General features: G+C 48.1%; 1 protein-coding gene and 1 long non-coding RNA gene across 7 annotated transcripts in view; both read left to right on the top strand.

Annotated features, from left to right (window-relative positions):
• The window catches only part of cep131 (centrosomal protein 131), an 88,319-nt gene that overhangs the window by 57,575 nt on the left and 2,893 nt on the right, over positions 1-27,851 (top strand). For all 6 annotated transcript variants that reach the window (XM_030087599.1, XM_030087598.1, XM_030087602.1 and 3 more), the window contains 5 exons: positions 5,678-5,795; positions 5,942-6,016; positions 10,594-10,736; positions 12,847-13,024; positions 13,094-13,290. In XM_030087599.1, the coding sequence (XP_029943459.1) occupies positions 5,678-5,795; positions 5,942-6,016; positions 10,594-10,736; positions 12,847-13,024; positions 13,094-13,290 (711 nt within the window). The remainder of the gene's footprint in view (positions 1-5,677; positions 5,796-5,941; positions 6,017-10,593; positions 10,737-12,846; positions 13,025-13,093; positions 13,291-27,851) is intronic.
• Positions 20,060-27,831, top strand: LOC115385534 (uncharacterized). The gene is made up of 3 exons (XR_003931145.1): positions 20,060-20,468; positions 20,601-20,770; positions 27,706-27,831. It is a non-coding gene; the product is annotated as an uncharacterized LOC115385534 (long non-coding RNA).

A 27,851-nucleotide genomic window follows, 5' to 3' on the forward strand; every position in this document is an offset into this window, starting at 1 on the left:
GGATCCATTTGGAAATTCCATTGCAAAGAGGACCATCAAAAGGATGATGCCCCTGAACAAGGACGAAACAGACTGTACACCTGTATACACCTATATACACAGGACTGTTGGGGGGGGGGGGGGGGGGGGTGCTGCTACTGACACAATAACACACAACACAATGAAGTCCTTCTCTCCCCTAATCTTCCCCCCAGAGGGGGCAGAGGTCGTCCTTTTCAGATCGTGATTCTTTAAGCAGTAATGGTGGTACCATCTGCTGCACTTGTCACAACCAATCTGAAAATGTAAAATAATGTTATTGTAGCAATTATTCAACTCTTTCTTATGTTCTTTTTTGACTACCACTACTTCAGTAGAATGCTAGATTTTAAACCATGTCACATTTAGCTGCTAACTCTGATCTGCAAAGTAAGAGTCCTGATATGTTCAATGTAATGCCATTCCCCACAGCAGGTCTCCCAGTCCCTCAGACCCACAGCGATGGCACAGATTCTTGAGTGATTCTATGAAAACACAGAAAAAATAAATTGGCTTGATATTAACCTGACCAAATGTGACACTTGAAAAAAAAACAAATAATATTTCACACAAAATCGTTTTGCTGTTGAACTTTAAGAGAATTTAATAAAATAATCCAAAAAGGAAACGCACCAGATTCACGGAGAAGAGTTGTGGCGATGTCTTTTCTCCTCTTGTTGACACTCCCTGTCCTCGTGTCAGAAGGCATGGGCTGTTCCTCCACCATACATTCGGCAAACTAAAGACAGCAGGTTATTAATTAAAAGAAAATAATAATAATACTACATTTTATTTAAAGCACCTTTCAAGGATCTCAAGGACACTTTACAAGGGAATGAAAATCAACAATAATGACACAAGCAATACATTAAAATAACAACAAGAGGAATAAAAAAGAAAAACAACAAAGAGGTCGGAAACAGTGCAATTAAGTCACTTACCGCATTCACAAACTCACCCCCTGGTCAGTGAGGATGCGTTTGGGTGCCTCAAACTGATAGACAAATTTCAGGATTTGTTCTGTGACTTCCTTCGCCCTTTTTGATTTTAAAGGATAGGCTTGTGGCTACTTTGAAATAATCGATCATTACACACACATCTGAATAGCCACTCTTTGTTGGTGTCAATTTCCCAATGAGATCCATACCCACTAACTCAAAGGGCTGAGAAACCTAAAGAAAAAAACATGGAAGAAATTAACTTGGACACCAAAAAGTTCAGCTATATGGTGCAAAAGTGTTGTGGGGTGGTGATGGTTGGGGGGGCACAGAAACAGGGAGACAGGAGGAAGATACAGAAGGGCCTTCATTAAATAAAACAGAAGTTACAACACAAACTGGACTGAAAAGCTCTCTACAGAAGTTCACCATAAACAAGAGGGAGGAAACCTCTAAAAGTAGAGGAGTGAACAGGGTGAGAGACAGGAGGGAGAGATGACAGACAGAGGGAGTCAAAGAGACAAGCAGATGATGAACCATGGAGGAAGAAAGGAGGAAGAAAGGCAGGGGCTGAAGCAGGGATCATAACAAAAAGTCTCTAGTATAAATAGCCATGGCCCCACGGTTGACAGTAACCTCTCACAACACACTAAAAAAGAAGCCTTGAAAGGTGAGAAGATGAATAAATGAATTAATTCCTTTATGGGAGTATGTTGGACCTCTTGTTTGATCCTGTGCTGAGCCGACTGGCATGCAGCACATTCTGACACCTGTGCAAAGAAGACAACACAGCTATGAACTGCACGGGCTGGGTTAAGAGGAAACGTGCTTGAATTCATTTAACCTAACACTATGTTCAACACGAAGCCAAACTGAATATGGTTGTGAGGCCAAACACTACAAAAACACAAATATTTATCTATGTCTCGGGTCATCCCAGGCCAGAGAAAGCGTTTGCAAATAGCATCCTTTGTCATTTTCTGCCCACGGCGGGCTCCTGTTGGGCTGGCGTGAAAATCAACAAAAATGGTGTTTGCTTCTTCTGCACCACAAAACACTTTTGTTTTGATTTCTTTGCCAGATCCCTTGATGTAATACAGTGCACCACCTACAGGATAAATGATAACATGAATCATCCTACATGCCAAACCCTGAGTTTTTTTTAATAAAAGGTAATATTCTTAAAAAGTATGCTGAACTGATGTGCCATCCATCAGTGATGTTAAGTAGCCTCACAATGATTGAAACCTATTAATATGAATTTTTTTCAAACTAAAAGAGGATCCTTGCACAACAGTTGTGTCACCTCATGCCATGGGCCAGGACACCAGCACCATGCACTTTATTTCCTTGAGCCGTTACAAACACAGTGCAGAATATTTATAATCATTTGATATATAAATTACAGCATAAGAGTTTCTTAATAGTAACCACGGCACACGGTAAAAGCGTGGAAGCAGGAAATAGTTTTTAAACTATTAAATAACATAAGTCAAGTTACTTTGAAGCCAAACCAGGTCCAGATTATAGATCAGGGGTCGGATCAGGGATTTGACGTCGGGCATTTGAATGGGGGGAGGGGCGGGGTGTGCGCACGCACATAATGAAAGATGTTTTTATTCAAATTTAAACAACTATCCAAGCTTGAACGTTAAAACAATGATGTCAGAAATTTCCTGGTTTAAAAAAGTGAACAGACTCCTAATAACTTCAGTTTCTCCTGCTTCACTCAGTAGAGTCAAGAAAGGAGCTGCACCTTCAGTCCTGAAAGCATGATGATGATGATGACTGAACAGCAAGATGAAGACAGAACAAGCAGAACAGCAAACAGCCACGCTAAACACCCAGAGATTAAAACCTACCAGAACAATGTTTCCCTCGTTCTCTCCAAGCCACAGCTTATTACATACATGATTTGTTGTGAGTTCTTTCATTATTACTCTGTTAAGGAACGGTGGGGTTATATGACATCTGCGCACATGAATTTCTATGAAACTTTACTTAAAAACGGAGCAACAGATTTCGGATGGAATTTTCAGTGAAGGTCAGAAATGACACAAGGACCAATTGATCAAATTTTGGCAGTGACAATCTGGATTCATGGCTTTTTAAAAAAGATTTCCCATTGGGAGATACAGCAGCATCGATGTAATAACGTGACCTGCACAGAACACAGTTGCCTGCTGATGATCACATGATTGATCCTACTACAGAATACATTTATTTGCCTGCACAAAGAAGACCTCACTTACTTTTGATGGGTAAGCTAATCAATTTATTCCCCCGTTGGACATTACCATAGGAAACCATCCTAACATTGCCCCCCCCCCCCCAAGTTAAGAATCTCATAAATTCAAGTTCACCAGCTGGACAGATTTAATGATAGCGTGCTTACCTTCAACAGACGACGCTTTCCTGCGAATTCTGGTCTTTAGCTGTTTGGTTCATCCGATTTGCCATGAGTTTTGTAGTTTAATATTTCACTGTACAGTTGAGCGTCCAAACTTACCAACCACTAACGAGCGACTAAAAGGCAACTGCTACTATATTCAAATATAGCGCGCAGGTGTCAGGTTGCAGGGTTTGTTTCATCCGTAAAAGTTACTCTCAAATGCAAAAAAAAAAAAAAAAATAGTAATTAAAAATATGTAATATAATTGAAATTATATATAGATTTTTTTCCCATGAAAAAAACCTTGGCAAGCCTGAACAGTGTGTTCTATTTATGAATATTTTAAGATGCCTTCAATATGATCTGTCGTTCCTATGCAAGTACAACATAGACCACTACACGTACTTCATAGGATGAGATTCGGGTATTTTAATCAAACCATGTGAATCATACAAACAGGACTTATTTGGTAAAAAAAAAAAGGTGATGCAAATCTCGGCAGAGACTAAATGTGTCCTGCCAAATAATTATCTTTTAATCAAACCATGTGAATGATATAAACGCGGAATAAAGTATCCAAGCTTTCATTTAGCATCTTTTTTTTATTATCAAGAAGTACTGTGCCGTTGAAACCAGATTGGCGTCTCATAGTTTCCGCGGTAGCGCAGCGGGCGCCGGGCGCGCTCCCGCGACCAGGGGATGCAGATCTCGGCAGGCATGCATAACTCGGCGCCGACTTGCTTCTGTCTGGACTGACGCGGTCGGGCTCCGGCGTCCGGAAAAATAGGATCCTTGCGGAAAGAGACCGGAGCTCTGCAGAGGCTCCGGAGCCGGACCGGAGCCGGACCGTGGCCGGTGTGAACCATTTTAATGACTACGGTTAGCTGCGGTGTCCGGACCGCAGCCGTTCGGGAGCCGGACCGCATCCAGTGTGCATCGGGGGTAAGAGCCGTCCATGCTTCACATGTCCGCGTGGGTCCGCGTGGGTCCGCGTGGGTCCGCGTGGGTCCGCGTGGGTCCGTGTGGGTCCGTGTGGGTCCGTGTGGGTCCGTGTGGGTCCGCGTGGGTCCGCGTCGGTCCGTGTGGGTCCGTGTGGGTCCGCGTGATGTAAAAATCGTCATGAATTCCTGTCCGCTAGGGTCCGCGCAGCAGCCAGATTTTGAGACTGCGTTGGCCGCAGGTCGTGGCGGCGTGCGCATGCGCCAGAGCGCCACAGCAAACAGAACGTGACGGTAAAAGTGAAAGAAGACGGAGCTCCAGCCTGATGGCTCCACACAAACACACCCAGAGAGGGAAAACCTGGTGGACAGGAAGAGCAGACTGTCTGGAGGAGGAGAAGGTCTGGCCACAGAAGTGAAAGTAACTCATCGCTCCGGCGCCGCCCCGCGATTCAGAAAGAGAAAAAAAAGGCTAAATAAACTTTAATACTAAATGATAATGTACTGACAATGTATGTGCTTAATTTTCTCTAAATAATCTGTAATAAAGGAGCAGAAACAGTCTGTAGTGCCGGAAAAGCTTCTGGAGGATGCTTGGATCAGCGGCCTGCAGGGAACGCGCACAGCTGAGCCCAAAGTGCATCCTGGGAGGAAGCTCGTGGCATCGGGGCTCCAAAGCGACGCATGTGAAGCATGGACGAGCCTTCAGTGTGTGTGTGTCACTGATGTCCTGCGGCTCCGGTTTAAAGCTCAGCCCTCAGGACCGGCTCATCACAGCTGAACATGGATATAAAGCTTCAAACACGCAGACCAGAAGATCTGAGGATGGATTCACTCTGCGCTCACTCAAGTCGCTCAGTGGTTGGAGGTCGGCAGGGTCAAACCTCACTTTGACTTCCTGAGAAAGACCTCTGACCTCTGACCCCAGCAGCTTCCTGGGCTCTATGTTTAAAGTCAGCTGCGAATTCCGGTGGCTAAACCGGAAGTGACGCTTCGCTGTGCGTAGCGGAAATGACCATCGTCTGAAAGCTGCAATCAGTAAAGTTACAGCAAAAATACCAAGAATTACAACAATCAAGCAAGAGTCTGAAGAGTCTGGCCTGGAGAGGTTCTGACAGGGAAAGGCGTTTTCACGTGTCTTTACGTGTAAGGAAGCTAGAGCTAATGAGCTAATGCTAACGCATTTTGATGACGTCTTTGTTTTGAAGCGCTGATTGGCTGAAGTGCCTGTCAGTCAGAGGAGTAACCGACGCCCCCTGCAGGGAGTTTCAATGGGCTCCTGTCCAGACTGAGCTTAACTCCAAATCCAAATGAGGATGAGGAGTGGGCGGGGCCGGTTCTAGAGGCAAGACGGACACAGCCCTGACCGGAGCTGTGAATGTGTGTGTCAGGCAGCGAGCCGAGCTGGACGAGCTGCGGAGGCAGCTGGAGGAGAACTCCGCCGTGGCCGGACGAGCTCTGAGGGACGAGCTGGACCGCAGCCGAGAGGAGCAGGACCGGAGACACCAGGTGAGGACGGACACGTCCTGCTCCTGTGTCTCCATCAGGGTGGGGAAGCCCTGCAGCTGACACTCTGTGTGTGTGTGTGTGTGTGTGTGTGTGTGTGTGTGTGTGTGTGTGTGTGTGTGTGTGTGTGTGTGTGTGAGAGAGACCAGGTGGAAATGAAGGCGTTACAGGAGCGTCTGGAACTTGAGAAGCAGACGTGGGAGGAGAACTCCAGGAAGAAAGAGGTTGGTTCATTGCAGCACAGTCTTGTCTGTTCCTTCATGTGTTCCTGATGATTCTCAAGAACATGGAGGATCTTGGCAGTTTAATACTATGAAGTCTGAAGACTCCTCCTGCACTCCAGGCCCTGTCCTCACTCTGCACCAACACAAATGTCTGCTGAGATTGTTAAGCCCCGCCCCCTCCATCACGATGCATGTTGTCCACAACAGCAAATGGCTGAAAATGTCAATCAGACCTTCAGCAGAGGGCATCCGATGCATGACAGACATGGAGATAAGATATCACATGATTCTGGTTAAACTACCGTATTGGCCAAAATGTAGGACTATGTATGTATTTATATATGTGTGTGTATGTATATATATATATATATATATATATATATATGTGTGTGTGTTATATATATATATATATATATATATGTATATATATATATATATTTATATATATATATATGGATATGTTATATATATATATATATATATATATATACATATATATGTATATATATATATATTTTTTTATTATTATTATTTTTTTTTCAGAACTTGTATTGTCAAAAATGGGATCGAACTACAATCGAGGGCTAGATTGTTGTTACACATCCGCGCTGCTAGATGGGGCCATGGCCGCGGGAATGTATTGTCAACAGGGGGTGCTGCGCCTGAGACGCGCTTTCATCCAATTCATCCAACGGGGGGGGGGGGGGGGGCACGAGCGTCGAGCGTGGTACAGGCGCCCTCATCCAACGGGGATACCAGCGGCGCAACAACGGCGCACCAGAGGACTTTACCGGGATTTTTTTTTTCCATCATGAGAAATACAATATGTGGCGTGACTGCGTGACCAAAGACCGGGTGCTGCAGCCCCCCCAGCACCCCCACTTCCCGCGGTAATGGATGGAGCCAAAGTACCGGTGACCAGGAGGCGAATGGAGCGTCTGATGATACCCCTGTCTCTCTGGCCAAAAAACCCGTTTAAACCTGCTAATACCCGGCTGCTCGTGGCAGAGGGGAAGTGTTTAAATGGCAGTCCGACCCGGGTCCATCAACCCTGCAAGCGTCTTGGGATGGAATCCATTGTGTTGACAGAGAGCAGGGTGGTCCCAGAAGAGGTTTTGGGGCAGCAGCACCGCCGCTAGCAGCCTCGTCTCCGGAACAGTGATCCTGTCTGTCCTGGACGATGGACGCCCTGGAGCAACTCTGATCCGCCTCCCTGAGGAACCTCCAGCGAGCTGCGGAGGGCGAAGACCGGAGTAATGGCTGCTGCTCCGGGACCAAGAAGGAGGTCTGTTGTCTGCAGACTAGTCTCTTCAGCAGCGCTGGCTTTAGCGGCATTAGCTTAAGTGGCATTACCTTTAGCGGAATTACCTTTAGTGGCATAATCTTTAGCAGCATTAGCTTTAGTGGCATTAGCTTTAGCGGCATTAGCTTCAGCGGAATTACCTTTAGTGGCATTAGCTTTAGCAGCATTACCTTTAGTGGCATAAGCTTTAGGAGCATTACCTTTAGTGGCATTAGCTTTAGTAGCATTTGCGTTAGCGGCATTAGCTTTAGTGGCATTAGCTTTAGCGGCATTAGCTTCAGCGGAATTACCTTTAGTGGCATTAGCTTTAGCAGCATTACCTTTAGTGGCATAAGCTTTAGCAGCATTACCTTTAGTGGCATTAGCTTTAGTAGCATTTGCGTTAGCGGCATTAGCTTCAGCGGAATTACCTTTAGTGGCATTAGCTTCAGCGGAATTACCTTTAGTGGCATTAGCTTTAGCAGCATTACCTTTAGTGGCATTAGCTTTAGCAGCATTACCTTTAGCGGCATTAGCTTTAGTGGCATTAGCTTTAGCAGCATTACCTTTAGCGGCATTAGCTTTAGCAGCATTACCTTTAGCGGCATTAGCTTTAGTGGCATTAGCTTTAGCAGCATTACCTTTAGTGGCATTAGCTTTAGCAGCATTACCTTTAGCGGCATTAGCTTTAGTGGCATTAGCTTTAGCAGCATTACCTTTAGCGGCATTAGCTTTAGTGGCATTACCTTTAATGGCATTAGCTTTAGCAGCATTACCTTTAGTGGCATTAGCTTTAGCGGCATTAGCTTCAGCGGAATTACCTTTAGTGGCATTGCCTTTAGTGGCATTGCCTTTAGTGGCATTAGCTTTAGTGGCATTAGCTTTAGCAGCATTAGCTTTAGCGGCATTAGCTTCAGCGGAATTAGCTTTAGTGGCATTAGCTTTAGCAGCATTAGCTTTAGTGGCATTAGCGTTAGCGGCATTAGCTTTAGTGGCATTAGATTTAGCAGCATTAGCTTCAGCGGAATTACCTTTAGTGGCATTAGCTCTAGCAGCATTAGCTTTAGTGGCATTAGCGTTAGCAGCATTACCTTTAGTGGCATAAGTTTTGGCAGCATTAGCTTTAGTGGCATTAGCGTTAGCAGCATTACCTTTAGTGGCATAAGCTTTAGCAGCATTACCTTTAGTGGCATTAGCTTTAGCAGCATTAGCTTTAGTGGCATTAGCGTTAGCAGCATTACCTTTAGTGGCATAAGCTTTAGCAGCATTAGCTTCAGCGGAATTACCTTTAGTGGCATTAGCTTTAGCAGCATTAGCTTTAGTGGCATTAGCGTTAGCAGCATTACCTTTAGTGGCATAAGCTTTAGCAGCATTACCTTTAGTGGCATAAGCTTTAGCAGCATTAGCTTTAGTGGCATTACCTTTAGTGGCATTAGCTTTAGCAGCATTACCTTTAGTGGCATTAGCTTTAGCAGCATTACCTTTAGCGGCATTAGCTTTAGTGGCATTAGCTTTAGCAGCATTACCTTTAGTGGCATTAGCTTTAGCAGCATTACCTTTAGCGGCATTAGCTTTAGTGGCATTAGCTTTAGCAGCATTACCTTTAGCGGCATTAGCTTTAGTGGCATTACCTTTAATGGCATTAGCTTTAGCAGCATTACCTTTAGTGGCATTAGCTTTAGCGGCATTAGCTTCAGCGGAATTACCTTTAGTGGCATTGCCTTTAGTGGCATTGCCTTTAGTGGCATTAGCTTTAGTGGCATTAGCTTTAGCAGCATTAGCTTTAGCGGCATTAGCTTCAGCGGAATTACCTTTAGTGGCATTAGCTTTAGCAGCATTAGCTTTAGTGGCATTAGCGTTAGCGGCATTAGCTTTAGTGGCATTAGATTTAGCAGCATTAGCTTCAGCGGAATTACCTTTAGTGGCATTAGCTCTAGCAGCATTAGCTTTAGTGGCATTAGCGTTAGCAGCATTACCTTTAGTGGCATAAGCTTTAGCAGCATTAGCTTTAGTGGCATTAGCGTTAGCAGCATTACCTTTAGTGGCATAAGCTTTAGCAGCATTACCTTTAGTGGCATTAGCGTTAGCAGCATAACCTTTAGTGGCATAAGCTTTAGCAGCATTAGCTTTAGTGGCATAAGCTTTAGCAGCATTAGCTTCAGCGGAATTACCTTTAGTGGCATTAGCTTTAGCAGCATTAGCTTTAGTGGCATTAGCGTTAGCAGCATTACCTTTAGTGGCATAAGCTTTAGCAGCATTACCTTTAGTGGCATAAGCTTTAGCAGCATTAGCTTTAGTGGCATTACCTTTAGTGGCATTAGCTTTAGCGGCATTAGCTTCAGCGGAATTACCTTTAGTGGCATTAGCTTCAGCAGCATTGCCTTTAGCGGCATTAGCTTTAGTGGCATTAGCTTTAGCAGCATTAGCTTTAGCGGCATTAGCTTCAGCGGAATTACCTTTAGTGGCATTAGCTTTAGCAGCATTAGTTTTAGTGGCATTAGCTTTAGCAGCATTAGCTTTAGCGGCATTAGCTTCAGCGGAATTACCTTTAGTGGCATTAGCTTTAGCAGCATTAGCTTCAGCGGCATTAGCTTCAGTGGAATTACCTTTAGTGGCATTATCTTTAGCACCGTCAGCTTTAGCGGCATTAGATTTAGCGGCGCCGGTGTCACAACTGTGTGACCTGTGTGGTTTTTCCAGTACTGTGATTGGCCGGCTTGATGACTCTGGTTACGGTGCCCCCTGTAGGTGTGGTGTGCTCATAGCAGCTCTTTACCAGGTTTTTAAATCACGTTGGTGGAAAATGTGCTAGAGGGGGAAATATCGTTTCTGGTCAACGTGGCCTGAACCTCCAGCCGCTGGACCCAGCAGTCCGGACTGAGCTGAGCCCGGTCGGCGTCTGGCTCTCAGCCGTACCTTTGATCAAACTTCACAGGAGTTCTTTCTCTGGAACTTCAGGTGTCTGTCCGTAGGAAAACATGGACGATGTGGCTGAATGGGCCATTTTCACAGCTTCACTACTTCCTGAAAATAGCTGTGCACATTCATTTCCTGTCTTGCATTATTGGCCAAAATGATTAATCCAGGTGTGTCTTGTTGCAGCCGTCTAAACCAGACACACCTGGATTAATCAGTTTGGCCAATAATGCAAGACAGGAAATGAATGTGCACAGCTATTTTCAGGAAGTAGTGAAGCTGTGAAAATGGCCCATTGCTGTTAATGAGTGATTTTCAGCACCGGGCGTAGGAAAAGACCCGCTGCCTGACCGGACGGGTGTGTGTGTGTGTTTTGCAGGAAGCCTGGCTGTTGAGCCGCGAGCGCGAGCTGAGGGACCAGCTGCGGCGAGAACGCGACAAAGAGATCGAGCTCGCCATCTGGACGCTGGAGGAGGAGACCAGCAAGGACAAGGAGGAGTGCGAGAGGGCTGCAGACAGCAGGTGAGCGGGCGGAGGGTGACTCCTCCCTTCATATCAGCTGCAGCGGTTCACTTCCTCTTCCTCCATTCTAAACCACTCACAGTGCCTTGCTTCGCCAGTGCTTTGTTGTAGCTTTTTTGCTCTCTGTCATGAAGATTACCTGTCGGGCCTGGACGATTTCTAAACTATTTGCTAAGTAAAAGGATACACAGATAAATATAATCCAAAGCCAAGCATGTCTTTCAGTCCAAAAAGAGTCCAGAGTGGGACTCTTTTTGCCGGGAGCAAAAAGCTGGGTGAAGCTGTCTGCAGGCTGAAGCTGTCTGCAGGATGAAGCTTTCTGCAGGCTGAAGCTGTCTGCTGGATGAAGCCGTGCGCTGTCTGCAGGCTGAAGCTGTCTGCAGGATGAAGCTGTCTGCAGGCTGAAGCTGTCTGCAGGCTGAAGCCGTGTGCTGTCTGCAGGCTGAAGCTGTCTGCAGGCTGAAGCCGTGTGCTGTCTGCAGGCTGAAGCTGTCTGCAGGCTGAAGCTGTCTGCAGGCTGAAGCCGTGCACTGTCTGCAGGATGAAGCTGTCTGCAGGCTGAAGCTGTCTGCAGGCTGAAGCTGTCTGCTGGATGAAGCCGTGCGCTGTCTGCAGGCTGAAGCTGTCTGCAGGCTGAAGCCGTGCACTGTCTGCAGGATGAAGCTGTCTGCAGGCTAAAGCCGTGCGCTGTCTGCAGGCTGAAGCTGTCTGCAGGCTGAAGCCGTGCGCTGTCTGCAGGATGAAGCTGTCTGCAGGCTGAAGCTGTCTGCAGGCTGAAGCTGTCTGCAGGCTGAAGCTGTCTGCAGGCTGAAGCCGTGCGCTGTCTGCAGGATGAAGCTGTCTGCAGGCTGAAGCTGTCTGCAGGCTGAAGCTGTCTGCAGGATGAAGCTGTCTGCAGGATGAAGCTGTCTGCTGGATGAAGCTGTCTGCAGGATGAAGCTGTCTGCAGGCTGAAGCTGTCTGCAGGCTGAAGCTGTCTGCTGGATGAAGCTGTCTGCAGGCTGAAGCTTTCTGCTGGATGAAGCCGTGTACTGTCTGCAGGCTGAAGCTGTCTGCAGGCTGAAGCTGTCTGCAGGATGAAGCTGTCTGCAGGCTGAAGCCGTGCGCTGTCTGCAGGATGAAGCTGTCTGCAGGCTGAAGCTGTCTGCAGGCTGAAGCTGTCTGCTGGATGAAGCCGTGCGCTGTCTGCAGGATGAAGCTGTCTGCAGGCTGAAGCTGTCTGCAGGATGAAGCTGTCTGCAGGCTGAAGCTGTCTGCTGGATGAAGCTGTCTGCAGGCTGAAGCTGTCTGCAGGCTGAAGCTGTCTGCAGGATGAAGCTGTCTGCAGGCTGAAGCCGTGCGCTGTCTGCAGGATGAAGCTGTCTGCAGGCTGAAGCTGTCTGCAGGCTGAAGCTGTCTGCAGGCTGAAGCTGTTTGCTGGATGAAGCTGTCTGCAGGCTGAAGCTGTCTGCAGGATGAAGCTGTCTGCAGGCTGAAGCTGTCTGCAGGATGAAGCTGTCTGCAGGCTGAAGCTGTCTGCAGGCTGAAGCTGTCTGCTGGATGAAGCTGTCTGCAGGCTGAAGCTGTCTGCAGGATGAAGCTGTCTGCAGGCTGAAGCTGTGCGCTGTCTGCAGGATGAAGCTGTCTGCAGGCTGAAGCTGTCTGCAGGCTGAAGCTGTCTGCAGGATGAAGCTGTCTGCAGGATGAAGCTGTGCGCTGTCTGCAGGATGAAGCTGTCTGCAGGCTGAAGCTGTCTGCAGGCTGAAGCTGTCTGCAGGCTGAAGCTGTCTGCAGGATGAAGCCGTCTGCAGGCTGAAGCTGTCTGCAGGCTGAAGCTGTCTGCAGGATGAAGCCGTCTGCAGGCTGAAGCTGTCTGCAGGCTGAAGCTGTCTGCATGATGAAGCTGTCTGCAGGCTGAAGCTTTGCGCTGTCTGCAGGATGAAGCTGTCTGCAGGCTGAAGCTGTCTGCTGGATGAAAATGTCTGCAGGCTGAAGCTGTCTGCAGGCTGAAGCTGTCTGCAGGCTGAAGCTGTCTGCTGGATGAAGCTGTCTGCAGGCTGAAGCTGTCTGCAGGATGAAGCTGTCTGCAGGCTGAAGCTGTCTGCTGGATGAAGCCGTGTGCTGTCTGCAGGCTGAAGCGGCTGAGGGAGAAGTACGAGGCGGAGCTGAGGGAGCTGGAGCGCTCGGAGAGGACGGCCGTGGAGAAACACCAGCAGCTCAGGAAGCAGCAGATGGAGACGGAGGCAGAGCTGATCAGACTCCAGGCCACACTGCGACTGACGGAGCAGCAGGTGGAGGACGTCACGCAGGTGAAGACGGCTCCGTCACTTGAACAGCTTCGGGTTCCAGGCGGCTCATCTCCACCGCTCGTCTCTAAGGCCAGGGACAAGCTGGCGGACGAGCGCCGCGGTCTGGCCCAGGTGATCCGGCAGGAGTTCGCAGACCGGCTGGTGACGACGGAGGAGGAGAACCGGCGGCTGAAGGTGGAGGTGTCGGAGGTGCGGGCCAGGCTGCGGCTGGAGGCGGAGCGACTGACCCAGGAGAAGGAGGAGGAGCTGGCTGAAGTCCACCAAAGGTACGAGCAACATCATCCATGCCTGGGTCCACCAACAGTCACACTCCTGTCTCCACAGCCGCCAGACCTTCACTGGCTGTCGGGTTGGGCGGTATGAACACAATCTTATATCACGGTATCAGAAATGTCACATCACGGTAACGGTATATATCACAGTAATATTTTTCCCCTGTAAATTCAAATAATTGCTTTAAAATAACCATACTGTCAAATTTTCTCATTTTCCTCTTTTATTTTTTAAACTCTGGTTTATATAACTTCACTCATTAAAAAAAAAAAAATAAATCACAACATGAAAGAAAAAAAGAGCTGAGTTTTTAGCGTCGCTCCCGGAGCCGCTCGTCTCTGCGTCCGCCATCATGGCTCCACCTCTCCTGGAGACGCTGGTGTTGTTCACGAGCGCACCCTGTGCTGACCTAACCAATGAACTGTGTTGTCACAGATTACTTGAAAAGGTAATCAAATTACTGATTACTGATTACTCATCAAAAAAGTAATCTAGTTACTTTGCTGATTACTTCAATATCAAAGTAACTAAGTTACTTTAAAAGTAACTTAGGTACTTTTTAATGATTTGCTCCCTTTGCTGCCTCAACATAAGAATGACAGCTGGTTGTTTAAATAATACTTTATTGAAAATGCACCAACTTCAAACATGATCATGTTTTTTTGTTTCTGTTTCATTGACTTTACAACACAGAAACTGGTGTATAACAGACGATGTATGAAATGCAGACTGATGCATAACACCACATGCATATCTATACAAAAATAGCCAATTATATCAGGGAAAACCAAAAAATCCACTTTGCAGTCTGTAAACAATAAAGGCGGGAGCCTACGCCGTCGACGCAGACCCTACGCTAGGGCTTGACGCGCACCTCCCAAAAATCCTGAGCACGTGTCGTGTCGATGCGTGGTGACGTGAACGTCGAGGGCTGTGATTGGTCCGCTCAGAACGTAGTTTTCGGGTCTTTACATAATATCCGGTTCATCGAAGCCCTATGGTTCGCTCCAAAACAAGACCGCCATTTTCCGAGCTTTTGTTGTGAGAGAAAGAACAACACAATGGAGTAACGTTGTCTGTTGTTGCATGTTGATGAGCTCCAGCTCCAGACAGCTGCTCTGTCGCCATCGTTGCCTCTGACTGACTGGGAGAGAAACAACAGACCCGCCAAGAGCCTCCCACAAATAAAGAAAGACAGCCCCTGCCTCGCGGCTTGGCGGTGAAACTGCAGAGGAGGGCGTTCTCATGGCGCAGAAGCAAGATATGCTCAGTGATGGCGTAGGAACAGCGTCGCCGTGACGGAGAAGCGTAAATCAGGCTTAATACATGCAAAATGCACATGAAGGAAAAAAACAAAACAAAAACAATGTGCTGTTGAAACGCACAATGAAGGTGAATGTCTTATAACCGGAAGGTTGGCGGTTCGATCCCCGCTCCCGCAGGCGTAAAACTGTCGTTGTGTCCTTGGGCAAGACACTTCACCCACCTTGCCTAGTATGAAAGTTGAGAGTGAATGGTTGGTGGTGGGAGGGGCCGATGGCGCAGACTGGCAGCCTTGCTTCCGTCAGTCTGCCCCCCCCAGGGCGGCTGTGGCTACAGCAGCCGCTCACCACCACCCAGTATGGAGAGAATGAAGAATGTAATGTGAAGCGTCTTTGAGTGTCCTGAAAAGCGCTGTATGAAACCAATGCATTATTATCATTATTATTATTATTATTACATGTTTCAGATTAAAAAAATATTGGCAAATATCACAGAAATAGTAGCTATTTTCCATTCGCTGTGCCTCGCTCTGCAGCGCCCCCCGGTGCATCTTGCATCCAAGATGGTGGCGGCTCTTGTGCAGTTACTCTCAAAGATATCCCCCAGCTGGATGAAGCCTCAGTCATGTGTAACATATTGTTTGAAAGCTCGCCAGATGTAGAACATCAACAAACTTTATTTAAACTCCCAAATTAACGACAAGCCCACAAGATGGCGACAAGGAGCAGCGCATCACATTGAAGTGCATGACGCTCTTTCACTGCTGCAGAGGATTATGAGGTTAGTTTTGGCCAGAGGAGCGCGGAGAGATGGAAAATGACCACAAAACGGTGAGGAAATAAAACATGTTGTGTTTGGTGTGAACAGCTTTGAGATTTTGTGAAGAAGTGTGTGAGAAACATGATCTGAGCTGCTGCTGTGAGATGTGAAGCTGGGTTCTGGTTTGTTTTGCCGCTGACGGGAGGCGGTCGGCTCAGAAGGTTCGGCCTGCTGTCTCTTAAAGTGTAGAATTTCTAGTTTCATATGAGACCCGCGTGGTGCTGGAGCAGACGGATCTGGTTCTGTAGCGTTCTGTCTGGAGGGGCGGGGGAGGGGGGTGTCGAATCGTTGCATCTGGATTTTTAAAGTTGCTATAAAAAAACACTCAGTGGTCAAAGTGCAGCTGGAGCCTCAGTCAGTCAGATTAAGGCTTCTGGTTTGAGACACAATTAAAAGAAAACTTCCACGCAGCACTTTAGTTACTTTTTACACCTGGGAACGGCGCATACAGCTGTCGGACAAAGTACAGTCCGTCGGGCCGAACAGGCTAAATAAATGAATTTAATTCAATCTAGAGCTACAACTATCGAGTATTTTTGAAATCGAGTACTCTGTTGATTATTTCTTCGAGTAATCGAGTACTCTACGTTTTGGGTCACGTGGTGCTCGTCCACGCATGCGCACTGATCCACACCTCCTTGGGGAGCTTTTCTGTTGCTCCAGACTGTTTATCTGCCGTTTTATTACAGATTATTATAGAAAATGAAGCTCATACATTGTTAGTCTATAGTCATTTAGTATTAGCGTTTATTTAGCCTTTTCTGTTTCTGAATCACTGGGCGGCGCCCGAGCGATTACACTTTCACTATCATTTCTATCTCCTTGTCCCTCCCGTCAGAGGCTGCTCTCTATGTCCACCAGTTTCCATTGTCTGGAAGTTTCTGTAGACGGAGCAGCAGCCTGATGGCTTCAGAGTCACTGCATGGTTTGTTTGCCGTGGCGCTGTGATGCAAGTGTATACTGGCGCGACCGGCACGTACACGCAACGCGGCCAGCGGATCGATTCGCGCGGACCCCAGCGGACAGAAATTCATGAAGGGACAGGTGTCAGTACCCGGTCCGGCATCGCTTGGATATGTCTGTCAATCACAACAATCCGGGTGACACACACACCCCACTGGCCAGTTCCCATCCTCCCCCTTAACCCTCAGTCTCAACCCTCAATCTTAAAACTGCGCGCTCCTGAGTCAAGTCCTGTCCCAATTCTCAAATATTTTGAGCAAAGGGACGAGTTTGAGGGAGGCTATGTCCCTCAATGTTGAGATTTTCCCAGACCACCCTTGGCTTAAGGGATATCCAGAATGCATTGCACGTGTGTAATACACCAGTATCTGAGTCGTCAGAGCTGCCCTGTGTCTGAAGAGTCTTCTCCTTCGCATCGCTGTTCTTCTTTCTACAGACAATCTTAAAGATTCCCAAAGCCCCCGCAGCTGGAGTTTCCATCGGCATTGTTCCTCTTGTTTATTTCCGGGTTTACTTTCTTCTAATACGTGGCGTAGTGCTGCGATTCATCGGATGTAATGCTGCCCTCTTCAGTCTCAGGGCGTAACTGCATTGAAGTGGTGTCCCATTTCCAAGTCACTTTACTCATCCTCACCTCTCGTTTTTGAGGGAGCCTCAAACTGAGCTTTGAGCTTGAGTGTTGAGATTGAGGGTTGAGATGGGAATGGGAATTGGCCCCACATCTCTCTCTCTCTCTCTCTCTCTCTCTCTCTCTCTCTCTCTCTCTCTCTCTCTCCCTCATACACAAATGTGCACGCACCTCATCGCCCATGACGTTAATTAAACGAAGCCTCGAGGTATAAAATTTGCCTCGATCATTTTTTGGTACTCAAGGTACTCGGGTTACTTGAATACCGTATTGGCCCGAATATAAGACGATGTTTTTTTCCAGAAATTGCATCCTCAAAAGTGGGGTCGTGCTATAATCGCGGACTTACGGTAGATGGTCAATACCCATCTGCGCCGCTAGATGGAGCCAAAGACCAGAGCTCACTGACCAGAGAGCGAGTGGAGCGATGAAATGAGATCAAATGATCTGATGAAAAATGGCGGATCATCTGGAACAAAGGGACTGAACGCTGGACAACTGAGCAAACAACAAAGAAGAAGTTATGATACCAACTTTAAACTGATGGTGATCAACCCAGCAGAGTCATCAAACAACTGCCAAGCCGCCAGGAGATCTGGTGGAGCAGAGTGCCTCGTTCTTATTGGAGAGCACAGGAAAAAATAGAAAAGCTTTCCGTGGTCCGAAGAGCGACGCTTCAGAGAGACTGATAGAAGGGTGAGTGAAGACGTCACTGAAAAAAACAGAAAGACGGAATGTCCACCGCCAGAGCCTGATTCAGCTGAAGGCACTGGACAGTTATTTACATCATTTATGCAGTTTTGGCCCCTTGGGGCTCCTTATTTGTTGCTTATTGTTTGTTATTTTGAGAAAGAGAATAGATTTATTCAATACTGTAGTAATATTGTTTCATTTTATATCTCGTGAAATGTTATCTCAGTTGTGAGTTTTTGAGTTTATAATAATTGTATAACAAAAAGTTGTTTTATGAGTTACCTTATTGTCTTCAGCTTTTTTTTTTTCACAAAATGATCTTTGAAAAATAGGGGTCGTGTTATAATCGGAGTCGTCTTATATTCGGGCCAATACGGTAATAGTTGCAGCCCTAATGAAATCATCGTCAAAGTAGTATTGCTATATGGAAAAGATTCTTTTAGTTTTACTGAAAATCATGCCTGGCCCTAACTGATGCTCTAAAGCACAGTGATCATTTATGTGTTTATAACTATGGGCTCTATGCACAACTCAATTACTTCCTGAACTTCAGGAGGCTCTTTGTTTCCTGTCTTTCATGATAGGACGAGCTGATTCATGCAGGTGTCTCTCCATTACTGTTGTGTTTACAGGGGTCAGGGACACCTGCATTAATCAGCTCGTCCTATCATGAAAGACAGGAAGCAAAGAGCCTCCTGAAGCTCAGGAAGTGGTGAAGCTGTGCGTAGAGTCCATAGCTACTCAGTGCTATAAGGGCATATCTCCACGATTGGAAACTTTTCTTCTCTGCCGTCTTGTTGCTCATCAGACCAGAGTGGTCGAGCTCTGACCTGAGCGGACCAGGAGAGAGAGCACCCAATGTTTTGTTTTCAATTCAATGAAACTTTATTGATCGCTGGAATGTTACAGGAACAGTGCGCCATTGTAATGAAAACATATGAACCCTCACCACAAGGAAATGAATAACTCAACGTTTGGTAACGGAAACGGACTTACTGAATTCAAAAGTAATGTGTTACGTTACTAATAAGGCGTTTCTACCCAACACTGCTGACCAACAGGCCCTGCTGGTTCAGGAGTCTGTTATTGATCCATGAGAGCAATCAGTCTGTGTTGATCAATGTTTGGAAAATTGAAAATGTAGCTGGATGGATCAGATTATTACTAATGAAGCTCCATTTGGGTGAAAATGTCCTTCCAGCCTGTTTTCTGAGCCTGCAGAATGTTTGAGGAGTTTATTCTGGAAAGGATTTGATCGTGATCTGACTGTGGAAACAACAGTAAACATGCATTTACATAAAACAAGCATTTTAGTCCTCTGCCATGTTGATGAGAGGATTAAGAACATTTCCCCTTTAATGTACATTTAGAATAGATAAAAAAAAGTGCTATCAATTCACGATTAATCGAGAGTTAGCTATGAACAATCATGAGAATGATCGCGATTAAATACTTTAGTAGATTGACAGCCCTAATATATATGTATATGTATGTGTGTGTGTGTGTGTGTGTGTGTGTGTGTGTGTGTGTGTGTAATACAGAGGAGTTTGGAGCCGTGGGGTTATTGTTTTCAGACAGGAAGTGGAGTCAGACTGTTGTTGAGGTGGTGGTGGAGCGACGCAGCAGCTTGGTTCTGTTTTATTAGATAAAGAATGAGATGAATGCAGGCGCCAGCCTCCGCTCATGAAACAGGAAGATGATGCTGAAGTGCAGAAAAGCTGTTATTCTGGGGAAATTCCAGCAGGGGGCGGTGATGTTGGTTTCAAAACAGCCTGGGTCTCATTGGAACCCATTGAAAAATGCAGATTTTCAGACTGCAAATAAACAAAGCTCCTGGTTTCAGAACTGGTTCTGGTCTCTGTCAATAGTTTCTTCTTGACCCGACTGATTTTCACAAGTCATATGCTGATTCTTTATTATGAGTTAAAGGGTGAATTCCAGTTCTCCCTTTAACCCTCGCCCTTGGTCCTACCCTTCGTTTTGCGTGTTCACATGAAGTGGTAGTGGCGTCCCGATTCTACTTCTCCCCTTCAGACCGAGGGGGAGGGCGGAGGGCGAGGGCGATCTGGCCCTCGAACCGGCGATTATCCGGGGCACACTAGAAAACGAGGGCGATGTGAAATTTCCCACGTTGCGCTGGAAAATGGTGAAGAAAACACCAGCGGCAGCCAAAGAAATCTACAAATGTGAGTATTTTTTGTTAAAAAAAACAACCAAAATGCTATTTTAAGGTCGCTGCAGTGTTACGTGACAGCTAGTTGTGTAGCGTTAAGTGCATCTGCTCATGTAACGTTAACGATTAACTTGTTTTAATTTCTTTACGACCGTGTGTGTATAAAAAGTGTTTTTATTGATATTACCTTAGCCTGCTTTTCTGCTTTGAGCGTATAAGACAACCCGAAAATGTGCCGTTTGTGCTCCGCTAGTAAAGTGAACATGACCGGAGCATCATGCAGCATCACCTGTAACGTTAACGTCACCGAGCACCGCTGGGATCATATGACTGATGAAGAATGAAACGTGTGGGTTGTGAACGAATAATTCCTTCACAGCAGTGCTGCGTATCAACCAGACAATTGTGAAAATGTTATATAATAAAATAACCAGCCTGGCAGCAGATCAGAACAGCGTATTACTTGTGCTTTTATTCACATATAACAGCTGTAGCCCTCTTTTGTGTCAGAACTTTTCACTCATATTTCACTTTACTTTTCATACAGGGCGTTTCTCAGCGACCTGGGACTTCAGGGGAAGGTCGCCCCTCAGCAAGCTGCAAAAAAGTGGGAAAATTAAAAAAAATACAAGGTAATCAGAGGAATTTTAGTGAGATGCATAACAGCTCGTAATCCTTAAGTCCACTTCAGTCCACTATAAGATGGTCCTGAAAACAGAATATAATGATTTGCAATGTGGGGGTTTTATATGTGTTTGTTCCAGGACCTAAAAACTCCAAAAACTGGATCAGGAACTGATAGTGGGGAGACAGTGGCGCCACCTGGCAGTTTTCTGAGGACATGCAGGAGGTGCTGGGTGCCAGGCCTTCGATCGACCCTCCTCTGTTGGTTTCATCCTTTGTGGCTGCTGAGGATCCTGTTCCAGGTCTTTTGGTAAGGCTGCTGAGAAGCATTACAAAAATTTAAGCCGCAAGCGGCATTGGACGGGACCGAGCCCTCTGGCAAGGTGGCCTGACTGAGGCCGTCCTCATACCTTGATGACTGAAGTCCAGGCCACTCCTCCATAAACATGGTCACTGTGCGCCATCTGCTGTGGAAACCAGGTACAACATGCAGAATGTTTTACAGCTGGTGTGAGGTCCCTCAGAGCTGCTCTCATGCCCAGATATGGTGAAATTTGTCACATGCTGTTAGAGTGGGAGACCAGAAACACAGTTTCTCTTTGGTAAAAAAACAGCTACTGAATCCATTCCCTTTTGCCAAAGTGAACAAAAACTGTCACATTTGATAGCAAATTTAGTTGTGTTTCAGTCTGTCAAGTTTTCACAGCAGTCAGACTTATAGTTTTGACAGTAGAAGCCTGAATTGGTGAAGAAGGTGAGATTTTTGAGCAAAATTTTACATAGAATGTGGAAATCACGGACTTCCTGTTAGATTTAGGTCATGGGGGTCAGCACGAAAGTTGTAGATCTCGACGAGACGAACGCATGAGTGTGTTTTTTTATCTCTGTACGACATTCCTAAAGACAAACAGTCCTTTGTAGTGGTTTTGGGGTGAAGAGTTTTGAGGTAAATTTGATTTGACAGGAAATCACGAACTTCCTGTTGGATTTACGACAAGGTTGTCAATTGGTGAATTTTAGATCTCAACGAGACGAACGCATCCATGTTGATTTGATTTCTCTACGACATTCGTGCGGGAAGCAGTGTCCATTCAAGTGTTTCAAGTGCGTTTTCAGACTTCAAACTCTAAGGCAGGGGTGGGGAACCCTGGTCCTGGAGGGCCGCAAACCTGCATGTTTTCCATGTCTCCCTGCTTCAACACACCTGAATCGAATCAAGATTCATGGCCAAGTCCAGCAGAAAGCCAGATAACGAGCCTCATTGCAATCAGCTGTGTTGAAGCAGGGAGACATGGAAAACATGCAGGTTTGCGGCCCTCCAGGACCAGGGTTCCCCACCCTGCTCTAAGGGTTAACAGCATCCACACCGTGAGACTTTTGAAAAAGTTTTTAACAATATCTGAAGAGAAAATTGTCCTCTATTATTTCACCGCCACTCTGACGTATCTACGACAAGCGGTCTCAGACAAGATAATGTTTAAAGGGGCCTGAATCATGCAAAATTCACTTTTTGTATGTTTTAACCTTGTTATATAGTTATTTACTCACCTAAGGCACTTTTTTTCCTTCGTGCCTGCTTGTTTGAGCTTTCCTCCTTGTTGTGCTGCTCGGACAGGCAGCCCCTCCTGCACCAGAAAAACCCTCCGTTCCCACGTTCACGTCACACCGGTGAAGATGGCTCCCCTAACCCCCCCCCCCCCCCCCCCCGCAGGCCCTCGGCAATCAGCATTGCCGCTTTATGTAACTCCGATTACGGAAGATAAACTGTAACCATCGTCTTAAAGCAATAATCAGCAGGAGCAAGAGTCTGAAGGGTCTGATGAGTCTGCGCTTCGTGAGTTTCTAACAGGAAAAGACATTTTTGCGTGTCTTTGTGTGTAGAGAAGCTAGAGCTAAAGAGCTAAAGCTAGCTAGCGTATTTGTTTTGAAGCGCTGATTGGTTGAAGTAGCTGTCAGTCAAAGTCCACAGGGGGGGAGGCGGGATTTTCAGTCAAACGGAACGTTTTCTCTTCCGGGTTTCAGAATTAGCCCCAGAAAATCTTTTATTTCACATAAAATGACTTTTCCTTAGCGCCAAAAATAAACTATTACCATGTTAATGCCATTTCTAGGGTTTGGACTAGCTAAAATAGCATGATACAGCCCCTTTAAATGAGGAGTCATTTTTTGCCAAATTTTACACTGAAAGGGAAATACCCGACTTCCTGTTGGATTTAGGTTAAAAAAATCCAATTGTTATTTTTAGATCTCGAGGAGACGAATGCGTGAACGTTGGTTTGATCTCTACGACATTCCTGTGAGTTAGGCAACTATTCTACTGTTTCTAGGTGGTGCTAGAGAGCAGATGGGGTTATGGGGTTAATTTTGTATTTTATCAAATGTTTCGCCGATCCGGATGTGCCTGCCAAATTTGGTGAGTTTTCGTGCATGTTTAGGGGGGTCAAATTTGGCATCAAAGTGACGTCGGAATAATCAATAATAAGAAACGAAGGAAGAACAATAGAGGACTTGCCCTCAGGCGAGGTGGCCTCAGGTCTGAGGCCACCTCGCCTGAGGGCTCGGTCCCTAATGAGGCCACCTCGCCTGAGGGCTTGGTCCCTAATGAGGCCACCTCGCCTGAGGGTTCGGTCCCTAATGAGGCCACCTCGCCTGAGGACTCGGTCCCTAATGAGGCCACCTCGCCCTCGGGCTCGGTCCCTACTGAGGCCACCTCGCCTGAGGGCTCGGTCCCTAATGAGGCCACCTCGCCTGAGGGCTCGGTCCCTAATGAGGCCACCTCGCCTGAGGGTTTGGTCCCTAATGAGGCCACCTCGCCTGAGAGCTCGGTCCCTAATGAGGCCACCTCGCCTGAGGGCTCAGTCCCTAATGAGGCCACCTCGCCTGAGGGCTCGGTCCCTAATGAGGCCACCTCGCCTGAGGGTTTGGTCCCTAATGAGGCCACCTCGCCTGAGGGCTTGGTCCCTAATGAGGCCACCTCGCCTGAGGGCTCGGTCCCTAATGAGGCCACCTCGCCTGAGGGCTTGGTCCCTAATGAGGCCACCTCGCCCTCGGGTTCGGTCCCTAATGAGGCCACCTCGCCCTCGGGTTCGGTCCCTAATGAGGCCACCTCGCCTGAGGACTCGGTCCCTAATGAGGCCACCTCGCCCTCGGGCTCGGTCCCTAATGAGGCCACCTCGCCTGAGGGCTCGGTCCCTAATGAGGCCACCTCGCCCGAGGGCTCGGTCCCTAATGAGGCCACCTCACCTGAGGGCTCGGTCCCTAATGAGGCCACCTCGCCTGAGGGCTTGGTCCCTAATGAGGCCACCTCGCCCTCGGGTTCGGTCCCTAATGAGGCCCACCTCGCCCTCGGGCTCGGTCCCCTAATGAGGCCACCTCGCCCTCGGGCTCGGTCCTAATGAGGCCACCTCGCCCTCGGGCTCGGTCCCTAATGAGGCCACCTCGCCTCGGGCTCGGCCCTAATGAGGCCACCTCGCCTGAGGGCTCAGTCCCTAATGAGGCCACCTCGCCTGAGGCTCGGTCCCTAATGAGGCCACCTCGCCTGAGGGGCTCAGTCCCTAATGAGGCCACCCGTCGCCCTCGGGCTCGGTCCCTAATGAGGCCACCTCGCCTGAGGGTTCGGTCCCTAATGAGGCCACCTCGCCTGAGGGCTCGGTCCCTAATGAGGCCACCTCGCCCTCGGGCTCGGTCCCTAATGAGGCCACCTCGCCTGAGGGCTCAGTCCCTAATGAGGCCACCTCGCCTGAGGGCTCGGTCCCTAATGAGGCCACCTCGCCTGAGGGCTCGGTCCCTAATGAGGCCACCTCGCCCTCGGGCTCGGTCCCTAATGAGGCCACCTCGCCTGAGGGCTCGGTCCCTAATGAGGCCACCTCGCCCTCGGGCTCGGTCCCTAATGAGGCCACCTAGCCTGAGGGCTCGGTCCCTAATGAGGCCACCTCGCCTCGGGCTCGGTCCCCTAATGAGGCCACCTCGCCTGAGGGCTCGGTCCCTAATGAGGCCACCTCGCCTGAGGGCTTCGGTCCCTAATGAGGCCACCTAGCCTGAGGGCTCGGTCCCTAATGAGGCCACCTCGCCTGAGGGCTCGGTCCCTAATGAGGCCACCCTCGCTGAGGGCTCGGTCCCTAATGAGGCCACCTCGCCTGAGGGCTCGGGTCCCTATGAGGCCCACCTAGCCTGAGGGCTCGGTCCCTAATGAGGCCACCTCGCCCTCGGGCTCGGTCCCTATGAGGCCACCTCGCCCTCAGGGCTTGGTCCCTAATGAGGCCACCTAGCCTGAGGGCTCGGCCCTAATGAGGCCACCTCGCCCTCGGGCTCGGTCCCTAATGAGGCCACCTCGCCCTCGGGCTCGGTCCCTAATGAGGCCACCTCGCCCCGGGCTCGGTCCCTAATGAGGCCACCTCCGCCTGAGGGCTCGGTCCCTAATGGGCCACCTCGCCTGAGGGCTCGCCCCTAATTAAACAGTAGAATGCTGTTTATGTGAAATGATGTGATTGGTGAGCTACAGTTCCTATTTTTGTGGCTTATCACCTAGTTCTGGCATATATCCTTTCTTGCTTGGCTCTCGGAGGAGGCGGATGGTTTTTCTATCACTCCCTGCTGTGTTTCTCCCTCCCTACTGTCTCTGCTGCTGCTGCCTTTGTCTCGTCTGTTTTGATTGGAGGAATCATTCGACTTGGTTTTTCGAACTAACCAAATTATCAACCATGGAATTGATCAGCTGGTCTCTCAACGAAATTGATACGATCATTTCAACACAGAGCAGAGGAGCAGGATCCTGCCAGTTGGGACGGGGCCCGGCATGCTGGGTATGTGATGGACGCCCGGGACAAGTGGAGGGGGTCACATGCCTGGCACCCCTGTCTGTGGGGGGCAGGGAAATGTTTGCATTTTCGGATATATGATGATCGGCTCGTGCTGCAGCCTGATCGTCTGCAGGATTAAGAAGACCGCTGCCAACAAAAGACGTCCAAGGGAGGACGGTCTTTTCAAATCAAACGGCAAAAGCTGAGACTGACCTTTGAGTGAAGTCTTTCGAAAGCTGGACAGTTTGGGTTATGGACGATTGAGACGCTAGTTGGATGTCACCATCACCGAGAGGGTTAAAACCAGCTTTTGTCTGGAAGAAGCTGAGAACCAGCAGAGGAAGGTCCAAACGGCTCCTTCCACAACAAAACAAGACACCAACTGAACAGCATCCAGCGCCCCTTGGAATTCAAAACAACCTCCTGGAAATTCAAGCCCAGGATTGCTTACTATCGATGACCCTCAACTCTCTCTCCAAATTCCACCCCGCCTCACCTCTGGGCTGCTTCCGTCGAGGTCGTCTCCACAAGCGACCACCATCTGCCAGTGGGGTCGCTGTGAACTGAATGCGGAGGGGAGGGGCCAAACTACACACACATACATAGACTGACGAACTGATAGCCTCACACCCGCACCACGACATGTCCGTAACCCCCAACCAACCGCCTCCCCACCCTCCTGCTGACGGACAGCGGGGTTGACCTGAGGCAGCTGATTCTGCTGAACGGATGCAGCTGTCCTCATGCAGACCTGCCAACCTGTACGCATTTGCGTAGCAGCTACGCAATTTGACATCAAAATACACTGGTACGCTCCGCCTCATTAAACTACGCAAAAAGCTGGCAGGACGTCTGTGAGCGCTGTTATAAATGTGGACCGTGGACGTCCTCATGTCTGACAACACGATGCAGCAGCAGGGCTCTGAAGCGTCACGCATTTCGGTGTGTTGTCACGCAAGTCACGGCACACATTGTATTTGTCACGTTGAAAAAAATACTGGTAAATTAGTCTGGTGCGCCGCAGCTCTGGAACCGGGAGGAAACACACGTGCTGCCTGTAGCGCTGCAGCGTTCAATGAACGAGTCGTTCGTTTGAACGGCTCTTTCAAGTGAACGACGAGAGCCGGTTCTCAGCTGTCTGAGAGCCGTTCCTTTGTGCAAACTGTCCCTCGCTTCCTTCACATGTCTCCTGAGTGTCTCCTGAGTGTCTCCTCAGTCCAGCTGCCTTCATGTGAACGACCGAGTTTCACTTTTCCGCAGCAGCTCCAGTCACCTGAACGCAGCAGCTAGCTAGCGGAGGAGGAGTGTCCAGAAACCGGAGAGAAGCCGGTGTTTTGGAATAACTGATTCCCTATTAACTGGCGACTGGGTTTCTTTCACGTCCCTTGTTGCTGATAGATGTTAAAAACCAGACAAAAAGCCGTTCAGACCTTTTATGAGCCTGATTTCAACATCTGCTGCCACTAGCAGCAGCAGCAGGAAGTGCTAAAGGAAGTCGGTCACCAGGTAACAAGGAAACCAGTTAATTTGAAACACAATGTTGACGGCTTTATAAAGGTTTTAGTAATGGACACACACAGCATAAAAATGCTCAGTTAAAGGACACGTAGCAGCATTTAGAGGCTTCATTTTGAAGCTTAACAGAAACATCTGTTAAATCTTTGTTAAAGGTGTAATACAACATTTTGATTTCCGGGTGGATCACCTAAATATTGGTGGGTCTGTTTGTCAATCAATTCTGACGAGCTGCTTTCGTAAGGCGGTTCTCCGTGCTCGCGCCCAATCAGCTTCTCCCTTTTGCGCATTCAGAGTGTTTCTGTAGCCGTGAGCTTCTGAGCTCGTACTGACCGATGGGCGGAGTCTGACATAATGAAACTGTAGCTGTTTCGGAAAAAAAAAAAGCTTATTTATGAGCGAGGCGGATCGCAGAAACTGTACAGAGCCGTGCACTCCGAGAAGAGGAGGTCGCGCTCGTACACTTCCGCCTTTTCTGGGAGAAGCAGGAGAGCCGGCGGATGGTCTGGCGCATGGCGTTGTTCAAAAAGTGAGTAACAGACGTGGGGCTTCGTCTTTTCGAGAAAATGTTGGTATTCCACCTTTAATAAACCCCCCCCCCCCCACCCGGTCAACAACTGTCCCTGCAAGTGGTACTCAAAAATTTCACCAAGGTTGGCAGGTCTGCTCATGTCTCTGCTGTTGGTGTGGTGTGGGTTTGTTTCTTTTTTTGGTCCCTCATACTAACTTTGTTTCCCCTAGGAAGCTCAGTCTGTAACGATGTACCTTTTTCACACTCCCCTCCTCCTGTTTTGTTTTCGCCCATGTCAGGCACCTATAAAGGTCTGCCGGGGCAGACATGAAATTTCCCCTTGTGGGACTAATAAAGGCATGATTAATTCATTCATTCATTATATATCCCTCTCATTTGTTCCTTTTTTCTTTCTTTCAGGAAATGGTTGAGCCCAGAATGATTGAGACCCCAGAGCCGAGCCCCTCTATCGCCTCCACTTCAGGCATCGCCTCTACCTCAGGGAGCTCCTCTTCCTCAGGGAGCTCCTCTACCTCAGGGGAGTACCTCTACCTCAGGGAGCTCCT

This window comes from Salarias fasciatus, unplaced genomic scaffold, assembly GCF_902148845.1.
Source record: "Salarias fasciatus unplaced genomic scaffold, fSalaFa1.1, whole genome shotgun sequence".
NCBI lineage: Eukaryota > Metazoa > Chordata > Actinopteri > Blenniiformes > Blenniidae > Salarias > Salarias fasciatus.